Genomic DNA, 19,874 nt, shown 5'->3' with positions numbered 1-19,874 from the left:
TGGAAGTGGAAGAGACACATCAGGGAAACGTACTTTATACTCTACAGAAAGAGAGAAGACTAGCTCCTGGTAGTTACCTACAACCTCCCCAATCATGAAGAGGAAACACACTCCACAGGCAAAGTACAGCTTCCTGCGAGCCTGCAGCTTCTGCTGGCTGACTGAGGAGAGGCTTGGTCCATGGCAGTGTCGGGACACAGATCTCTCCAACTCAATGGACCCTGCCGAACCCCCGTTCTGGAAGGGTAATCCTGGGAACACCTCCTTGCTCTCTGTGAAAAGACTGAGATGGGAAATATTACTAAGCACCAGTGCATGGCGGCTGTGTGTGCCGTTATGTCTGATGGGGCTAAGAAAGACATTCCCAAACTCCACCATTACAGTCCAGGTTTTAATGATATTCTTGCTTGAATCCCGTTTAAAATCTGCATAAGCATGGATATCCTTAAAACCGTAATGGTGGGACTTGGGGAACCTCTGGACTACGACCTAATAAGTGCCCTGATTGTTAGACAGAAAATACCTTCTACTGGGATCCACCACTGTAGTGGTACCAGAATAATGGTCTATGAGGCCTAGATGAGAACTGTAGCATTACCTCATTATGGGACTGAATTAACAAATATATGACACAACCAGACTGTAAGGTTTGATGGTGATGTCACCAGGCTGGTGTAATGTTTCATGGTGATGTCACCAGGCTGGTGTAATGTTTCATGGTGATGTCACCAGAATGGTGAAATGTTTCATGGTGATGTCACCAGACTGTTGTAATGTTTCATGGTGATGTCACTAGACTGGTGTAATATTTCATGGGGATGTCACCAGTCTTGTGTAATATTTCATGGTGATGTCACCAGGCTGGTGTAATGTTTCATGGTGATGTCACTAGGCTGGCGTAATGTTTCATGTTTGCTGGTGATGTCACCAGGCTGGTGTAATGTTTCATGGTAATGTCACCAGGGTGATGTCATATTTCTAGAGATGTGCACGGACTCCCATGTTTTGGTTTTAATTCATCATTATGTTTTTGGTTCTCTATTTTTGTTACATTTTAAAACAGCTAAAATCCTGTAATTTGGGGGTGTTTTTGTTCCTACAGTATTATTAACCTCAGAAACATTAATTTCCAGTAATTTCCAGTCAATTGACTACCTCAAAGCTCACAATACTGTTCACCTATACTGGCCAAAGGCTGACTGGCTAAACTAAGTGACAGAGTAGTGGCACAAACACACAGCAGTTTAAAAGAACATAGCACATCCGTGAAACATTGGGGCACAGCAGTGGCGGACAGGATGGCAGTTTAATAAACTACGATCCCATAGAAAGAATATTTTCATTAATCAATGAGCCATACAGGGAAATGGAGATGGAGTATGTAGTGGAAAGCAGGTAAAAGATTTATAGATTGATCGACTGACTGATTGATTAAGAAATTTTAATTTAAGATATGGTCTTCTGAGAGACTTGTTTTGCAGCAACTGAGAAGAGAAAAGGTGCACTGAGTTGACTCATTCTCAACACCAGTGAGTCTATTGGAAAAGGTACATTTTTCCTGGTACCAGCCGCAGCACTAGTATTGGGTTGTTGCTCCTGCTCTTCTATCGACTTATACATGATTGGTTTATTGTTTACACAAGCCAAGAAATGAATTTTTTACACTTGAGAATTGTTTTGGAGTGTAGATAATTGGGGACACCACCGCATACAGAACAGTAATGCACGCTGTGACAAATCTGAAAACATTAAAAAATACACAATATATTTTTCAATTAGAAAAGACTGCAGTGATTTTTGTTTCAGACAACAGGAAAAAAATTATATATTAACTATAATGTCCGCTCTTTCTGGTCCTGAGGACCAGGTGTGCCCCTTCTTCCATTCCACCCTGCGGCCCTCATTCTACTCTGGAGCTCTGTTTGACAGAGGACATCATAAAGGGAGGGACTGGGATGTTTTAATGTTATTGTGAGGATTGCAGTTCAGTGCAATTTTGTAGTGCGGCATGTGTGTGTGTGTGTGTGTGTGTGGCTGGGGGGGGTGTGTAGCGTAGTGATGTAGTGCAGTGTGTAGGGGTGTGTAGCGTAGTGATGTGCAGTGTGTGTGGGGGGTGTTGTATAGTAATATAGTGCAGTGTGCAGGGGGTGTAGCGTAGTGATGTGCAGTGTGTGTGGGGGGTGTTGTATAGTAATATAGTGCAGTGTGCAGGGGGTGTAGCGTAGTGATGTGCAGTGTGTGTGGGGGTGTTGTATAGTAATATAGTGCAGTGTGCAGGGGGTGTATCGTAGTGATGTGCAGTGTGTGTGGGGGGTGTTGTATAGTAATATAGTGCAGTGTGCAGGGGGTGTAGCGTAGTGATGTGCAGTGTGTGTGGGGGGTGTTGTATAGTAATATAGTGCAGTGTGCAGGGGGTGTAGCGTAGTGATGTAGTGCAGTGTGTGTGTGGGGGGTGTTTGTATAGTAATATAGTGCAGTGTGCAGGGGGTGTAGCGTAGTGATGTGCAGTGTGTGTGGGGGGTGTTGTATAGTAATATAGTGCAGTGTGCAGGGGGTGTAGCGTAGTGATGTAGTGCAGTGTGGGTGAGGGGTGTTGTATAGTAATATAGTGCAGTGTGCAGGGGGTGTAGCATAGTGATGTAGTGCAGTGTGTAGGGGTGTGTAGCTTAGTAATGTAATGTTGTGTAGCGGTGATGCGGGGAACACGCTGCTGTGGAGGGGTGTAGCATAGTGATGTAGTGCAGTGTGTAGGGGTGTGTAGTAATGTAATGTTGTGTAGCGGGGATGCGGGGAACACGCTGCTGTGGAGGGGGGTAGCTGAAGGGTTAAAACATGCTATATGAACTCTTATGTGTTTGCATGGATGCGTGCTGCCCTGTGCTAGGTGCCTTTGTCTCTCATACAGATACCAGGCCTGTGTGGGTCTGGCATCCAAGGTCAGATGAAACTTGTTCTTTCTACCCAAATATACTGTGTTACAAAAACCTTGTTAAATGTTTGAGAAACTTGTAGAAAACCCATATATGGACATCCGCCTTTTCTGTTCTGCCTGGTAACTATTAACGAGCCAATGGGAGTGTAACGACATGTCAGTTACACCCATATGCATTGCCTTATATACTTTTGTTAACCTCATAATAAAACAGTGTGAATTTTTACTGCTTGTGTTGTGCATGTAACTGATAGCGTAAAGGTTTACACTCCAGACGTCTAAGAGGCCATCACATCGAGGGTTAAAGAACTTAAGGGCAAATCCTTTCAGCTGGGGGCTCGTCCGGGATTCAGTGATCGTCCCTGAATGGTAAAAATAGAGAATTTATTGTCTGTCTTTGCCATACAGGATTGCGGTCATACACTGAAGCTGAATCCGTGTCAGTGTTCCGGGAACACGTGACAAGGTAATATTTAAGTCCGGGACTTAATATTACGAAGTTTTATGTAAAAGCATAAAACAGGTATCAGGGATACCATAGAATCTTTAATGTCTGGGACTTAAAAATTCGTCTGAGAAGGGACCAGGGGTCCAAGCGCACTTCTCCAAAGACGTTAGTATCTGGGATACTTAAAAATAGACCTGGGAGTCTATACGTAACGTAGAGAATACCCCGATTTGATCGCCTATATATTCTTGTATGTTGTAGTGAGATAAGTTCTTATATTTGGTTCAGACGGCTGGTAAGTTTTCGTCTGCCAGATATCTATGCTCAAACACTTTTCTTGCTTCCTGTCTAAAACGCTGTATTTTTCTGACATCTTGTACGAAGGTAAGCGTACCCGTCAAAAGATTTCATGTTCTCACTATACAGATAATATTGTGATATTGTCAATGACTAATTAACTGGTTAAGCTGATGCATGTATAAGTAGAGTGTTGTATATTTTAGATAATTTTCTTTTAAAAGTTGTACTGTTGATTTATATTACTGTCTGACAATGGGCTCTAGTCAGAGTAAAGAACTGCATATCCCCCGCCCCTCCCTGGTGAGACATGCAAGATGTATGTTGCCCGTAACTCTACCTCAGAGTATTATTTAGTTAACCCATGGGTGGATAATTTAGCGGGATGGACAGAGAAAGCAGGACAGGACCCATTCCTACGGGAAGGCAGTAATTACCTTTTCTATATGGAGATTTAAGAAAAAATGTCAGTTCCCAACAGCACAGAAGCGAGGCTGCAGAGAGATCCCTCTCGCCTCCCCCCTTTGCATTCCAATGTATCCTGCGCTCAGAGACACAAATCTCTTGGCAGCAGTAACCCTTTCACACTAGATGGGATTGCCTCCAGCTCCACTGCTGGAGGGTGCGTCCACTAGCTCTATCCCTAGCACCAATAACCCAGAGTTTAGATAATAGTAAAACACTGTCCCAAGCCCACTATTACCCTCGATGGCTGTATATCTTATTTGCGCAAAGCTTGCAAAGGACGCAGCTATACACATATGAAGGAAGTTTTTTTTGCCTGTGTTTTTTTGCCTGTCGCTGTAGCTTGTAAACAGAAACCTTCATAGTCTGTTACTGCGTTTTGAAAAAGGTTTAAGGACTGCTGGACAGATGACGCTGGCTTACCTTTGCTTAACTCAGAAAGCTTACTCACTTCCCCACCCACTCATAACTATCAGAACCCCAGACGCTTTGACAGACAGAACCAACCCCGCAGTCAGGGAACATTCCAAAGACCTCGCGCACTGACGGGGCCCGGAGGAGGGCATCCCAGCCTTTATTCAACTCTCCCGTCATAGTAAAGATTCACCTCTGCTGCCACTTATTATAAATGGAAGTAAAATTCCCTTTTTAGTGGACAGCGGTGCAACAACCAGTGTTTTGTGTTCTGACCTATGCAGTATCCCCTCTCACCAGAAAAGATAGAAGGTCCCCGCCCCATGATACAGCAATTCTTACAACAGGGTATTCTCAGACATATTGTATCACCATACTGTACTCCTGTGAACCCTGTTGCCAAAGCTGATGGTAGTATAAGATTTGTACAGAATCTCAGAGCGATCAATCAGCCAATTGTCCCAATTGCACCAATTGTTCCAGATGTAAACTCACTCATTTCTGCAATCCCTGCAGATGCTGCGTTCTTCTCTGTATTTGATTTGAAGAATGCCTTTTTTTTCAGCATGCCTGTAGATTCACAGACACAATTACTTTTGCCTTTTCTTTTGAGGGTAAACAACTTACCTGGTGCAGATTGTTGACGCACCTGTTGTCTCCAGGCCACATTGGGGCCCTGGCAACCTCACCATGGTTCAGTCCTGCTACAGTATGCAGATGATCTGCTGCTCTGTAGTAAAACTGAGGAGGCCTGCCGAGAGGATGGTGTTTCATTACTAAACTGGCTTTGTGAATGTGGACACAAGGTGTCCAAAATAAAAATGCAATGGTGTAAAAAGACTTAGGTTTTGTGCTCACTCAGGGAGAGAGGAAAGTCAGTCCACAACGCATACAGTCTGTATTGGGCCTGGTCACCCCAACTACCCAGAGGGAACTACTGTCCTTCCTGGGTATGGTAAATTACTGCAGACAGTGGATATCTGATTGCTCTTATTGTGATAACATTTTGAGACAAGCCACACTGAAGGACAAACCTAAAACTGTACAATGGTCACAAGAAATGTTAACTGCATATGAAAGTTTAAAATGTATGTTGATGAAAAGTCCGGCACTTGGCCTCCCCAATTATGTACTACCTTTCCATCTATATGCAAGGGACAATTGTAAAACCATGGCGGGGGTGCTCACACAGTTTCATGGAGGGAAGTTGCGCCCCGTGGCATTTTTTTCCCAAAGTCATGCCAGTGTCTGTGCAAGGTATGCCTGCCTGCCTCAGGGCTTTGGCAGCCTGTGCAATGGTTGCAGAAATGGCCACTACCCTCACTTTAGGCCACATCACAGTACTCCACACCACACATGATGTCCTGGCAATACTTAAAGGCTTACACACAGCACATGTCAGCACAACGCCTTAGTGGATATGAAGTACTCCTTTTGAGTAACCCCACCCTTACCATTAAATACACTGCTAGTTCTTCTGGCCCTGCACCCATTCTCAATGCCCTTTTAGGCTTGAAAGGTCCCGAGGATGAACCACCCGACCTACATGACTGTGCTGCTTCCATTGAAGCTGAAACTTCTCCCAGACTTGACATGTCTCCCGTTCCCATACCAGGCGCAGACGTAGTTTTTGTTGACGGCTCATGTAGTAGGCCCAATGACAATACATACCAGGCTGGCTATGCCATTGTCACCCTCCCTGATACTGTGTTGGAAACCCTACCAATACCTTATCAGTCCGCGCAAGCTGCAGAACTCATTGCACTCACTAGAGCATGTCCCTCCCTTGACAACGTCCATCTGCTCACTCAACTTCAAGCTGCTGCGACTAATGCTGATCTCTCCGACTGGACTTACCCAATTCTGCAGAAAAAATCCTAAATCAGGATTAATCTGCAAAGAGGGGAAACCCTGTATGCCCCAGTCCAGTGCCCCTTTGCTCGTTGCCCAGTGCCGTGGTGTTGGTCACCGTGGTGAAGCCACAACACTCCTCCTACTAACCAATGATTTTTATGTTACTAATGCCAAATCACTTGTGGACCAGTATGTTAGCAGATGCATCACTTGCCTCAGGAACAACCCTAATAAAGCTAAACACCAGCATCTTGAATACCCCACAGAAAACTCTAGGATACTCACCCTTTGAAATACTAATGGGTAGACCCTTTTCCTACACCCTGGGCTAAGAAACCACTAGTAATACAGGAAGGAGATCTAGAACTCATCAGAAAAGAGTATGTCAGGTCCCTGATAACAAAACTGAATGAAATTGAACATGAGGTTGTTTGTAAAAACCCTTTTGAATCCACAGGAACCTACACACCCCTTTAAAGTCAGAGACAGAGTCGTGGTGAAGGTGCTCCCCAGGAACAAGAGCCCAGGAGACTTCACCTATGGTCCAGAGACAGAGGTCGTAGCAGTTACCCGAACAGCAGTCCTGACAGAGGAAAGTCCTGCCTGGATCCATGCATCCCGAGTAAAAAAGGTTCCTAGACCAGACCTAGAGAGGGAAGCAAGTGATTCCAGTGAGGTACGAACCGGGGCAGACAGCCCTGACCTCCCACCTAGCGAAGAAAGAAGAACAGAAGAAGATGAGGAACCTGTCCCCTATCTCTATCCTGGGGACTATCTCGATAGCCCTACTGGCCCTTATTCACCTCACAATATGTGAAGTCGACATCACACAAACAAATGGGATCCCCACCTTGTGGTACAATTCCTCCAACACACACGTAGCCACATATATCCTTGATTATTTCATGTTCCCTAAACTTGCTGACAACAAACATTTCATACAGCAGAAAAGGAAATCAGGAATGTCTGAGACAGTATATATTTGTGTTACTGACGAATGGTACTATGACATTAGATATTATGGATCTAATTGTAATTCCTGGGAAGCTGTGGGGTGGAATACAGGAACAGATTGGGGATATCGCCCATCAGCTGCCAGAAACAGATATGGTCAACATCTGAACTTACTTCAAAGATTGTCCATTAATTTTTGGTTAGAATGGATGAAGTATAGTGCTAACAAACACAATAAAAGCAACTGTTATGTCTGTGGCAAATCTAGGCCCCACCTAGGTACAGTGCCCCTTAATATACCCCTAGAACAGGAAAATTGTTTTTTTTTCAGCCTTTTTAATGACACCAAAACAAATGACAGTCAGTGCGAAATGTGGAAAAGGGAATATCCCATATTGTCAAAAAATCCCAACCCAGGAAGCACCATAACCATATATCCTGGAAACTATACCTGTTATACATCTAACACCACCACAGGGAGAAATTTAAAAGGAGCCTCACTCAAGAATCATGTCATATAATAATCATGATTCTAAGAGGGGATTGAAGGGTTAACTCTTCTGTGCTTTGTAAATATTACTTTTTATATGATCAATTTCCTTATAATAGTTACAGTGTAAAAGTGAATATTTCTATTTCCCTAGTGAAGGGTTAAAACATGCTATATGAACTCTTATGTGTTTGCATGGATGCGTGCTGCCCTGTGCTAGGTGCCTTTGTCTCTCATACAGATACCAGGCCTGTGTGGGTCTGGCATCCAAGGTCAGATGAAACTTGTTCTTTCTACCCAAATATACTGTGTTACAAAAACCTTGTTAAATGTTTGAGAAACTTGTAGAAAACCCATATATGGACATCCGCCTTTTCTGTTCTGCCTGGTAACTATTAACGAGCCAATGGGAGTGTAACGACATGTCAGTTACACCCATATGCATTGCCTTATATACTTTTGTTAACCTCATAATAAAACAGTGTGAATTTTTACTGCTTGTGTTGTGCATGTAACTGATAGCGTAAAGGTTTACACTCCAGACGTCTAAGAGGCCATCACATCGAGGGTTAAAGAACTTAAGGGCAAATCCTTTCAGTAGCATAGTGATGTAGTGCAGTGTGTAGGGGTGTGTAGTAATGTAATGTTGTGTAGCGGGGATGCGGGGAACACGCTGCTGTGGAGGGGGGTAGCATAGTGATGTAGTGCAGTGTGTAGGGGTGTGTAGCTTAGTAATGTAATGTTGTGTAGCGGTGATGCGGGGAACACGGTACTGTGGAGGGGGGTAGCATAGTGATGTAGTGCAGTGTGTAGGGGTGTGTAGCTTAGTAATGTAATGTTGTGTAGCGGGGAACACGCTGCTGTGGAGGGGGCAGAGGCACTGATAGGAACCAGTTACTAACTGCTTCATTTTTCTTTAGTGAGGGGGGCAAGAGTGGTGGTCCTAAAACATATTTTTGCACCTGGGACCACCACTCGCTAGATCCAACATGGGGGGTCATTCCGAGTTGATTGCAGCCAGCAACTTTTAGCTGCTGCTGCGATCAATAGTCCCCGCCTATGGGGGAGTGTATTTTAGCTTAGCAGGACTGCGATCGCTTGTGCAGCGCTGCTAAGCTAAAACAATTTCAAGCAAAACAAGACCAGCCCTGGGCATACTTACCCTGTGTGATGGATCCAGCGATGGTGGGACCGGCTTTGACGTCAGACATCCGCCCTCTGTTCTCCTGGACACGCCTGTGTTTTACTCATCACTCCCCGAAAACGGCTCCAAATGGTCTGGATCCACCCTGCAACGCCTTCTTCCTGTCAATCTTGTTTGCGGTCAGCTCTGCGACCGCTTCCATCGGTAGCCTCGACGTAACCCGGTGACCCCTGTCGCCGGGCAACGTCACACACGCTCACTGCGGCCACCACGCATGCGCATTCCGCACCCGTTCACACTGCAGCGATAAACCGCTGCATGCGAACGGGTCGGAATGACCCCCACTGCCCTTAAATAATCCACCATGTGACTGCAGAAAATACTTCAGGACTGACAAATTCCTGTACGGGTCTTCTTCCTCAATAGCCAATTTCCCCACACAACGCTGTGAAGGGCTAAGTAGCCAGGACTGGTTGGTGCTCAACTGAGGGATTCCCTTGGAGGTTCTGTTGCTCGTTTGGTGGTAGAGTGATCATGGGGACTTCTTCCTGAACGCCTCGCTAGCACTCTGCGATGACTTCCATAACCTCAAATTCAACCTATGGGAAACTCAGTGACTGTAGCTCTTTGATAGTAATGGATACAGACTGTGTGTTTACTTCTCCCTCGGCTATAAAGAGAGATTGTAGGTGGTGTTTCCTGATATCCATCCAGCTGTAGGACTCATACGGGTCATTGATCCAGGATTTACAATAAATCCTCTGTGACCTGGCATCCACTTGACAATTCCTCATCTTCCAAGCCCACAAATGGCCAGTAGTAGCACAGCTCAGGCTGGTCACAGAGTGTTTCTCCTGGGATGGGAGAAAGGGATGCAGGCAGTGCTTCCTTGTGTCCACCTGGTCAAGGTCCGCCTCCATGTAACATAACGGGTTGACGGTTCTTGGCACTCTCCCACCAAGTCCTCATCTGGAAGATCAGTGAAGGGAAAAAGGAATGCAGGCCCCATCTGGCTCGATGGAAGGGTGATCTCTGCACTTGCTGCTTCTTTTGGGCTCTCTGTTCCTTGACCTCTTGGGCCAGTAACAATATCTCTCATCAAACCAGTGTTTCTACTGACTTCCAGCCTGGCCATTGGTCAACACATGAGCTCTAGCCTGCCCTAGGCATTCTAGGAAGACATTCGTTTGCTTCACCATCTGCTCCAACTTATCTGACCACCATTCAGTTTGGATATCTTACCAAGTGGCGTCAAAGGACTCCCAAGGGTATGGTATCCACTACACCTCATACGTCCGGAAAGCATTTGGGATGCTGGAGGCATATAGGGGCTCCTCTATCCACTAGTCACTTTTGTAGGATCTCTGTGGTGCCCTCTCCGCTTACATGGTGCCATCTTTGCTGTGGGGCGAATACCCCTCAGCAATCTACTTATTTCACAGCCTAGACCCTGGCAATGTGGCTCTCAGTCTTCTCCTGGTACTGCTGAGTGCGCAGGTGACCTCTACTCCAGCCAGTACCATGGCAGCTTGCTTCTGCCTTTTCAGAACCCCATCAGCGGAAATTCTGTTTATGCGGCGGTCACCATTCTGCTGTGATTTTTGCTTCTATACTTGTAACTTGAGTGACCCACTGCTTGCCACCACATGTGAAGTTTCAGGGTTCCAGGTAACTCGGGCACGGTGGTAAATGAGAACTGATGGTGGTTTATTGCACAGAATGGGTGATACGCATCTCAGCACTCTCCTGTAACACATTCCACAGGTCACCCCACAGTGACCCCCTGCCAGAGCATCACCTACACCCCCACAGTGACCCCCTGCCAGAGCGTCACCTACACCCCCACAGTGACCCCCTGCCAGAGCGTCACCTACACCCCCACAGTGACCCCCTGCCAGAGCATCACCTACACCCCCACAGTGACCCCCTGCCAGAGCGTCACCTAAACCCCCACAGTGACCCCCTGCCAGAGCGTCACCTAAACCCCCACAGTGACACCCTGCCAGAGCATCACCTACACCCCCACAGTGAGCCCCTGCCAGAGCATCACCTACAACGCTACAGTGACACCCTGCCAGAGCGTCACCTACACCCCCACAGTGACCCCCTGCCAGAGCGTCACCTACACCCCCACAGTGACTCCCCCACAGTGACCCCCTGCCAGAGCATCACCTACACCCCTACAGTGACCCCCTGCCAGAGCATCACCTACACCCCTACAGTGACACCCTGCCAGAGCGTCACCTACACTCCCACAGTGACACCCTGCCACAGCGTTACCTACACCGCCACAGTGACACCCTGCCAGAGCGTCACCTACACCCCCACAGTGACACCCTGCCAGAGCGTCACCTACACCCCCACAGTGACACCCTGCCAGAGCGTCACCTACACCCCCACAGTGACACCCTGCCAGAGCGTCACCTACACCCCCACAGTGACACCCTGCCAGAGCGTCACCTACACCCCCACAGTGACACCCTCCCACAGTGTTACCTACACCCCCACAGTGACACCCTCCCACAGCGTTACCTATACCGCCACCCTGCCAGAGCGTCACCTCTTATCCTAATGACACTGACTCATCTCTCACAGTACCCCACCTTTATCATCCTCCTAATCCCCCCATGGGAATCCCCTGCCCAGGGGGAGTTACCAGAGGATCAGATTGGTGGGGTGTTTACAGTATCCAGTCCCCAATAACTCCCCCATGTGTCATCTCTCAGGTGTCACCCTGCTGGGCCAACTCCTGCCTGTCTGGCATAGTGCATTGATAGACACTGGTCTGCTCTGCCTGACCTGATAATCTAATAATCTATGTATGGTTTCCACAGATCTAGAATACACAGATTTACTGTATCCCCTTCACAAAAGTAACCAATAGGAAACTGTAATGCCAACAGGAACACCCGGCATACAGTGTAACAGATAACAGGAACACCCGGCATACAGTGTAACAGATAACAGGAGCACCCGGCATACAGTGTAACAGATAACAGGAACACCCAGCATACAGTGTAACAGATAACAGGAACATCCTGCATACAGTGTAACAGATAACAGGAACACCCCGCATACAGCGTAACAGATAACAGGAACACCCGGCATACAGTGTAACATATAACAGTAACACCCGGCATACAGTGTAACAGATAACAGGAACACCCGGCATACAGTGTAACAGATAACAGGGACACCCCGCATACAGTGTAACAGATAACAGGAGCACCCTGTATACAGTGTAACAGAGAACAGGAACACCCGGCATACAGTGTAACAGATAACAGGAACACCCTGCATACAGTGTAACAGATAACAGGAACACCCGGCATACAATGTAACAGATAACAGGAACACCCGGCATACAGTGTAACAGATAACAGGAACGCCCGGCATACAGTGTAACAGATAACAGGGACACCCCACATACAGAGTAACAGATAACAGGAACACCCGACATACAGTGTAACAGATAACAGGAACACCCCGCATACAGTGTAACAGATAACAGGAACACCCCACATACAGTGTAACAGATAACAGGAGCACTCGGAATACAGTGTAACAGATAACAGGAACACCCGGCATACAGTGTAACAGATAACAGGAACACCCCACATACAGTGTAACAGATAACAGGCACACCCGGCATACAGTGTAACATATAACAGGAACACCCGGCATACAGTGTAACAGATAACAGGAACACTCGGCATACAGTGTAACAGATAACAGGAACACCCCACATACAGTGTAACAGATAACAGGGACACCACACATACAGAGTAACAGATAACAGGAACACCCGACATACAGTGTAACAGATAACAGGAACACCCGGCATACAGTGCAACAGATAACAGGAACACCCGGCATACAGTGTAACAGAATACACCCGGCATACAGTGTAACAGATAACAGAAACACCCCACATACAGTGTAACAGATAACAGGAACAACCGGCATACAGTGTAACAGATAACAGGAACACCCGGCATACAGTGTAACAGATAACAGCAACACCCCACATACAGTGTAACAGATAACAGGAACACCCGGCATACAGTGTAACAGATAACGGGAACACCCGGCATACAGTGTAACAGATAACAGGAACACCCGGCATACAGTGTAACAGATAACGGGAACACCCGGCATACAGTGTAACAGATAACAGGAACACCCGGCATACAGTGCAACAGATAACAGGAACACCCGGCATACAGTGTAACAGAATACACCCGGCATACAGTGTAACAGATAACAGAAACACCCCACATACAGTGTAACAGATAACAGGAACACCCGGCATACAGTGTAACAGATAACAGGAACACCCGGCATACAGTGTAACAGATAACAGCAACACCCCACATACAGTGTAACAGATAACAGGAACACCCGGCATACAGTGTAACAGATAACGGGAACACCCGGCATACAGTGTAACAGATAACAGGAACACCCGGCATACAGTGTAACAGATAACGGGAACACCCGGCATACAGTGTAACAGATAACAGGAACACCCAGCATACAGTGCAACAGATAACAGGAACACCCGGCAAACAGTGCAACAGATAACAGGAACACCCGGCATACAGTGTAACAGATAACAGGAACACCCTGCATACAGTGTAACAGATAACAGGAACACCCGGCATACAGTGTAACAGATAACAGGAACACCCCACATACAGTGTAACAGATAACAGGAACACCCGGCATACAGTGTAACAGATAACAGGAACATCCGGCATACAGTGTAACAGATAACAGGAACACCCTGCATACAGTGTAACAGATAACAGGAACACCCGGCATACAATGTAACAGATAACAGGAACACCCAGCATACAGTGTAACAGATAACAGGGACACCCCACATACAGTGTAACAGATAACAGGGACACCCCACATACAGAGTAACAGATAACAGGAGCACCCGACATACAGTGTAACAGATAACAGGAACATCTGGCATACAGTGTAACAGATAACAGGAACACCCGACATACAGTGTAACAGATAACAGGAACACCCCGCATACAGTGTAACAGATAACAGGAACACCCCACATACAGTGTAACAGATAACAGGAGCACTCGGCATACAGTGTAACAGATAACAGAAACACCCGGCATACAGTGTAACAGATAACAGGAACACCCGGCATACAGTGTAACAGATAACAGGAACACCTGGCATACAGTGTAACAGATAACAGGAGCACCCGGCATACAGTGTAACAGATAACAGGAACACCCGGCATACAGTGTAACAAATAACAGGAACACCCGGCATACAGTGTAACAGATAACAGGAGCACCCGGCATACAGTGCAACAGATAACAGGAACACCCGGCATACAGTGTAACAGAATACACCTGGCATACAGTGTAACAGATAACAGGAACACCCCACATACAGTGTAACAGATAACAGGAACACCCCACATACAGTGTAACAGATAACAGGAAAACCCGGCATACAGTGTAACAGATAACAGGAACACCCGGCATACAGTGTAACAGATAACGGGAACACCCGGCATACAGTGTAACAGATAACAGGAACACCCGGCATACAGTGCAACAGATAACAGGAACACCCGGCATACAGTGTAACAGATAACAGGAACACCCGGCATACAGTGTAACAGATAACAGGTACATCCGGCATACAGTCTAACAGATAACAGGAACATCCGGCATACAGTGTAACAGATAACAGGAACACCCGGCATACAGTGTAACAGATAACAGGAACACCCGGCATACAGTGTAACAGATAACAGGAACACCCGGCATACAGTGTAACAGATAACAGGAACACCCGGCATACAGTGTAACAGATAACAGGAACACCCGGCATACAGTGTAACAGATAACAGGAACACCCGGCATACAGTGTAACAGATAACAGGAACACCTGGTATACAGTGTAACAGATAATAGGAACACCCGACATACAGTGTAACAGATAACAGGAACACCCGGCATACAGTGTAACAGATAACAGGAACACCCGGCATACAGTGTAACAGATAACAGGAACACCCGGCATACAGTGTAACAGATAACAGGAACACCCGGCATACAGTGTAACAGATAACAGGAGCACCCGGCATACAGTGTAACAGATAACAGGAACACCCAGCATACAGTGTAACAGATAACAGGAACATCCCGCATACAGTGTAACAGATAACAGGAACACCCCGCATACAGCGTAACAGATAACAGGAACACCCAGCATACAGTGTAACATATAACAGTAACACCCGGCATACAGTGTAACAGATAACAGGAACACCCGGCATACAGTGTAACAGATAACAGGGACACCCCGCATACAGTGTAACAGATAACAGGAGCACCCTGTATACAGTGTAACAGAGAACAGGAACACCCGGCATACAGTGTAACAGATAACAGGAACACCCGGCATACAATGTAACAGATAACAGGAACACCCGGCATACAGTGTAACAGATAACAGGAACACCCGGCATACAGTGTAACAGGTAACAGGGACACCCCACATACAGAGTAACAGATAACAGGAACACCCGACATACAGTGTAACAGATAACAGGAACACCCCGCATACAGTGTAACAGATAACAGGAACACCCCACATACAGTGTAACAGATAACAGGAGCACTCGGAATACAGTGTAACAGATAACAGGAACACCCGGCATACAGTGTAACAGATAACAGGAACACCCCACATACAGTGTAACAGATAACAGGCACACCCGGCATACAGTGTAACATATAACAGGAACACCCGGCATACAGTGTAACAGATAACAGGAACACTCGGCATACAGTGTAACAGATAACAGGAACACCCCACATACAGTGTAACAGATAACAGGGACACCACACATACAGAGTAACAGATAACAGGAACACCCGACATACAGTGTAACAGATAACAGGAACACCCGGCATACAGTGCAACAGATAACAGGAACACCCGGCATACAGTGTAACAGAATACACCCGGCATACAGTGTAACAGATAACAGAAACACCCCACATACAGTGTAACAGATAACAGGAACACCCGGCATACAGTGTAACAGATAACAGGAACACCCGGCATACAGTGTAACAGATAACAGCAACACCCCACATACAGTGTAACAGATAACAGGAACACCCGGCATACAGTGTAACAGATAACGGGAACACCCGGCATACAGTGTAACAGATAACAGGAACACCCGGCATACAGTGTAACAGATAACGGGAACACCCGGCATACAGTGTAACAGATAACAGGAACACCCAGCATACAGTGCAACAGATAACAGGAACACCCGGCAAACAGTGCAACAGATAACAGGAACACCCGGCATACAGTGTAACAGATAACAGGAACACCCTGCATACAGTGTAACAGATAACAGGAACACCCGGCATACAGTGTAACAGATAACAGGAACACCCCACATACAGTGTAACAGATAACAGGAACACCCGGCATACAGTGTAACAGATAACAGGAACATCCGGCATACAGTGTAACAGATAACAGGAACACCCTGCATACAGTGTAACAGATAACAGGAACACCCGGCATACAATGTAACAGATAACAGGAACACCCGGCATACAGTGTAACAGATAACAGGGACACCCCACATACAGTGTAACAGATAACAGGGACACCCCACATACAGAGTAACAGATAACAGGAGCACCCGACATACAGTGTAACAGATAACAGGAACATCTGGCATACAGTGTAACAGATAACAGGAACACCCGACATACAGTGTAACAGATAACAGGAACACCCCGCATACAGTGTAACAGATAACAGGAACACCCCACATACAGTGTAACAGATAACAGGAGCACTCGGCATACAGTGTAACAGATAACAGAAACACCCGGCATACAGTGTAACAGATAACAGGAACACCCGGCATACAGTGTAACAGATAACAGGAACACCCGGCATACAGTGTAACAGATAACAGGAGCACCCGGCATACAGTGTAACAGATAACAGGAACACCCGGCATACAGTGTAACAGATAACAGGAACACCCGGCATACAGTGTAACAGATAACAGGAGCACCCGGCATACAGTGCAACAGATAACAGGAACACCCGGCATACAGTGTAACAGAATACACCCGGCATACAGTGTAACAGATAACAGGAACACCCCACATACAGTGTAACAGATAACAGGAACACCCCACATACAGTGTAACAGATAACAGGAACACCCGGCATACAGTGTAACAGATAACGGGAACACCCGGCATACAGTGTAACAGATAACGGGAACACCCGGCATACAGTGCAACAGATAACAGGAACACCCGGCATACAGTGTAACAGATAACAGGAACACCCGGCATACAGTGTAACAGATAACAGGAACACCCGGCATACAGTGTAACAGATAACAGGAACATCCGGCATACAGTGTAACAGATAACAGGAACACCCGGCATACAGTGTAACAGATAACAGGAACACCCGGCATACAGTGTAACAGATAACAGGAACACCCGGCATACAGTGTAACAGATAACAGGAACACCCGGCATACAGTGTAACAGATAACAGGAACACCCGGCATACAGTGTAACAGATAACAGGAACACCCGGCATACAGTGTAACAGATAACAGGAACACCTGGTATACAGTGTAACAGATAATAGGAACACCCGACATACAGTGTAACAGATAACAGGAACACCCGGCATACAGTGTAAGAGATAACAGGAACACCCGGCATACAGTGTAACAGATAACAGGAACACCCGGCATACAGTGTAACAGATAACAGGAACACCCGGCATACAGTGTAACAGATAACAGGAACACCCGGCATACAGTGTAACAGATAACAGGAACACCCGGCATACAGTTTAATAGATAACAGGAGCACCCGGCATACAGTGTAACAGATAACAGGAGCACCCGGCATACAGTGTAACAGATAACAGGAACACCCGGCATACAGTGTAACAGATAACAGGAACACCCGGCATACAGTGTAACAGATAACAGGAGCACCTCACATACAGTGTAACAGATAACAGAAACACCCCACATACAGTGTAACAGATAACAGGAGCACCCGGCATACAGTGTAACAGATAACAGGAGCACCTCACATACAGTGTAACAGATAACAGAAACACCCCACATACAGTGTAACAGATAACAGGAACACCCGGCATACAGTGTAACAGATAACAGGAACACCTCACATACAGTGTAACAGATAACAGGAGCACCCCACATACAGTGTAACAGATAACGGGAACACCCCACATACAGTGTAACAGATAACAGGCACACCCCACATACAGTGTAACAGATAACAGGAACATCCGGCATACAGTGTAACAGATAACAGGAGCACCTCACATACAGTGTAACAGATAACAGGAGCACCCCACATACAGTGTAACAGATAACGGGAACACCCCACATACAGTGTAACAGATAACAGGCACACCCCACATACAGTGTAACAGATAACAGGAACACCCCCCCACATACAGTGTAACAGATAACAGGAACACCCCGCATACAGTGTAACAGATAACAGGAACACCCGGCATACAGTGTAACAGATAACCGGAACACCCGGCATACAGTGTAACAGATAACCGGAACACCCGGCATACAGTGTAACAGATAACAGGAACACCCGGCATACAGTGTAACAGATAACAGGAACACCCGGCATACAGTGTAACAGATAACAGGAACACCCCACATACAGTGTAACAGATAACAGGAACAACCGGCATACAGTGTAACAGATAACAGGAACACCCGGCATACAGTGTAACAAATAACAGGAACACCCGGCATACAGTGTAACAGATAACAGGAGCACCCGGCATACAGTGCAACAGATAACAGGAACACCCGGCATACAGTGTAACAGAATACACCCGGCATACAGTGTAACAGATAACAGGAACACCCCACATACAGTGTAACAGATAACAGGAACACCCCACATACAGTGTAACAGATAACAGGAAAACCCGGCATACAGTGTAACAGATAACGGGAACACCCGGCATACAGTGTAACAGATAACAGGAACACCCGGCATACAGTGCAACAGATAACAGGAACACCCGGCATACAGGTTAACAGATAACAGGAACACCCGGCATACAGTGTAACAGATAACAGGTACATCCGGCATACAGTCTAACAGATAACAGGAACATCCGGCATACAGTGTAACAGATAACAGGAACACCCGGCATACAGTGTAACAGATAACAGGAACACCCGGCATACAGTGTAACAGATAACAGGAACACCCGGCATACAGTGTAACAGATAACAGGAACACCCGGCATACAGTGTAACAGATAACAGGAACACCTGGTATACAGTGTAACAGATAATAGGAACACCCGACATACAGTGTAACAGATAACAGGAACACCCGGCATACAGTGTAACAGATAACAGGAACACCCGGCATACAGCGTAACAGATAACAGGAACACCCGGCATACAGTGTAACAGATAACAGGAACACCCAGCATACAGCGTAACAGATAACAGGAACACCCAGCATACAGTGTAACATATAACAGTAACACCCGGCATACAGTGTAACAGATAACAGGAACACCCGGCATACAGTGTAACAGATAACAGGGACACCCCGCATACAGTGTAACAGATAACAGGAGCACCCTGTATACAGTGTAACAGAGAACAGGAACACCCGGCATACAGTGTAACAGATAACAGGAACACCCTGCATACAGTGTAACAGATAACAGGAACACCCGGCATACAATGTAACAGATAACAGGAACACCCGGCATACAGTGTAACAGATAACAGGAACAC

At 46.4% G+C, this 19,874-nt stretch overlaps 1 protein-coding gene across 1 annotated transcript in view; it reads right to left on the bottom strand.

Moving 5' to 3' along the window:
- Positions 1-19,874, bottom strand: part of SLC30A3 (solute carrier family 30 member 3) — a 182,296-nt gene that overhangs the window by 59,459 nt on the left and 102,963 nt on the right. Inside the window, exon 2 of the mRNA XM_063914925.1 lies at positions 78-283. Within this exon, the coding sequence (XP_063770995.1) occupies positions 78-283 (206 nt within the window). The remainder of the gene's footprint in view (positions 1-77; positions 284-19,874) is intronic.

The sequence above is a fragment of the Pseudophryne corroboree genome, chromosome 4 (assembly GCF_028390025.1).
Source record: "Pseudophryne corroboree isolate aPseCor3 chromosome 4, aPseCor3.hap2, whole genome shotgun sequence".
Classification (NCBI taxonomy): domain Eukaryota; kingdom Metazoa; phylum Chordata; class Amphibia; order Anura; family Myobatrachidae; genus Pseudophryne; species Pseudophryne corroboree.
Note: the sequence above shows the minus strand (reverse complement) of the source record. Positions and strands in the feature narration are given on the sequence as shown.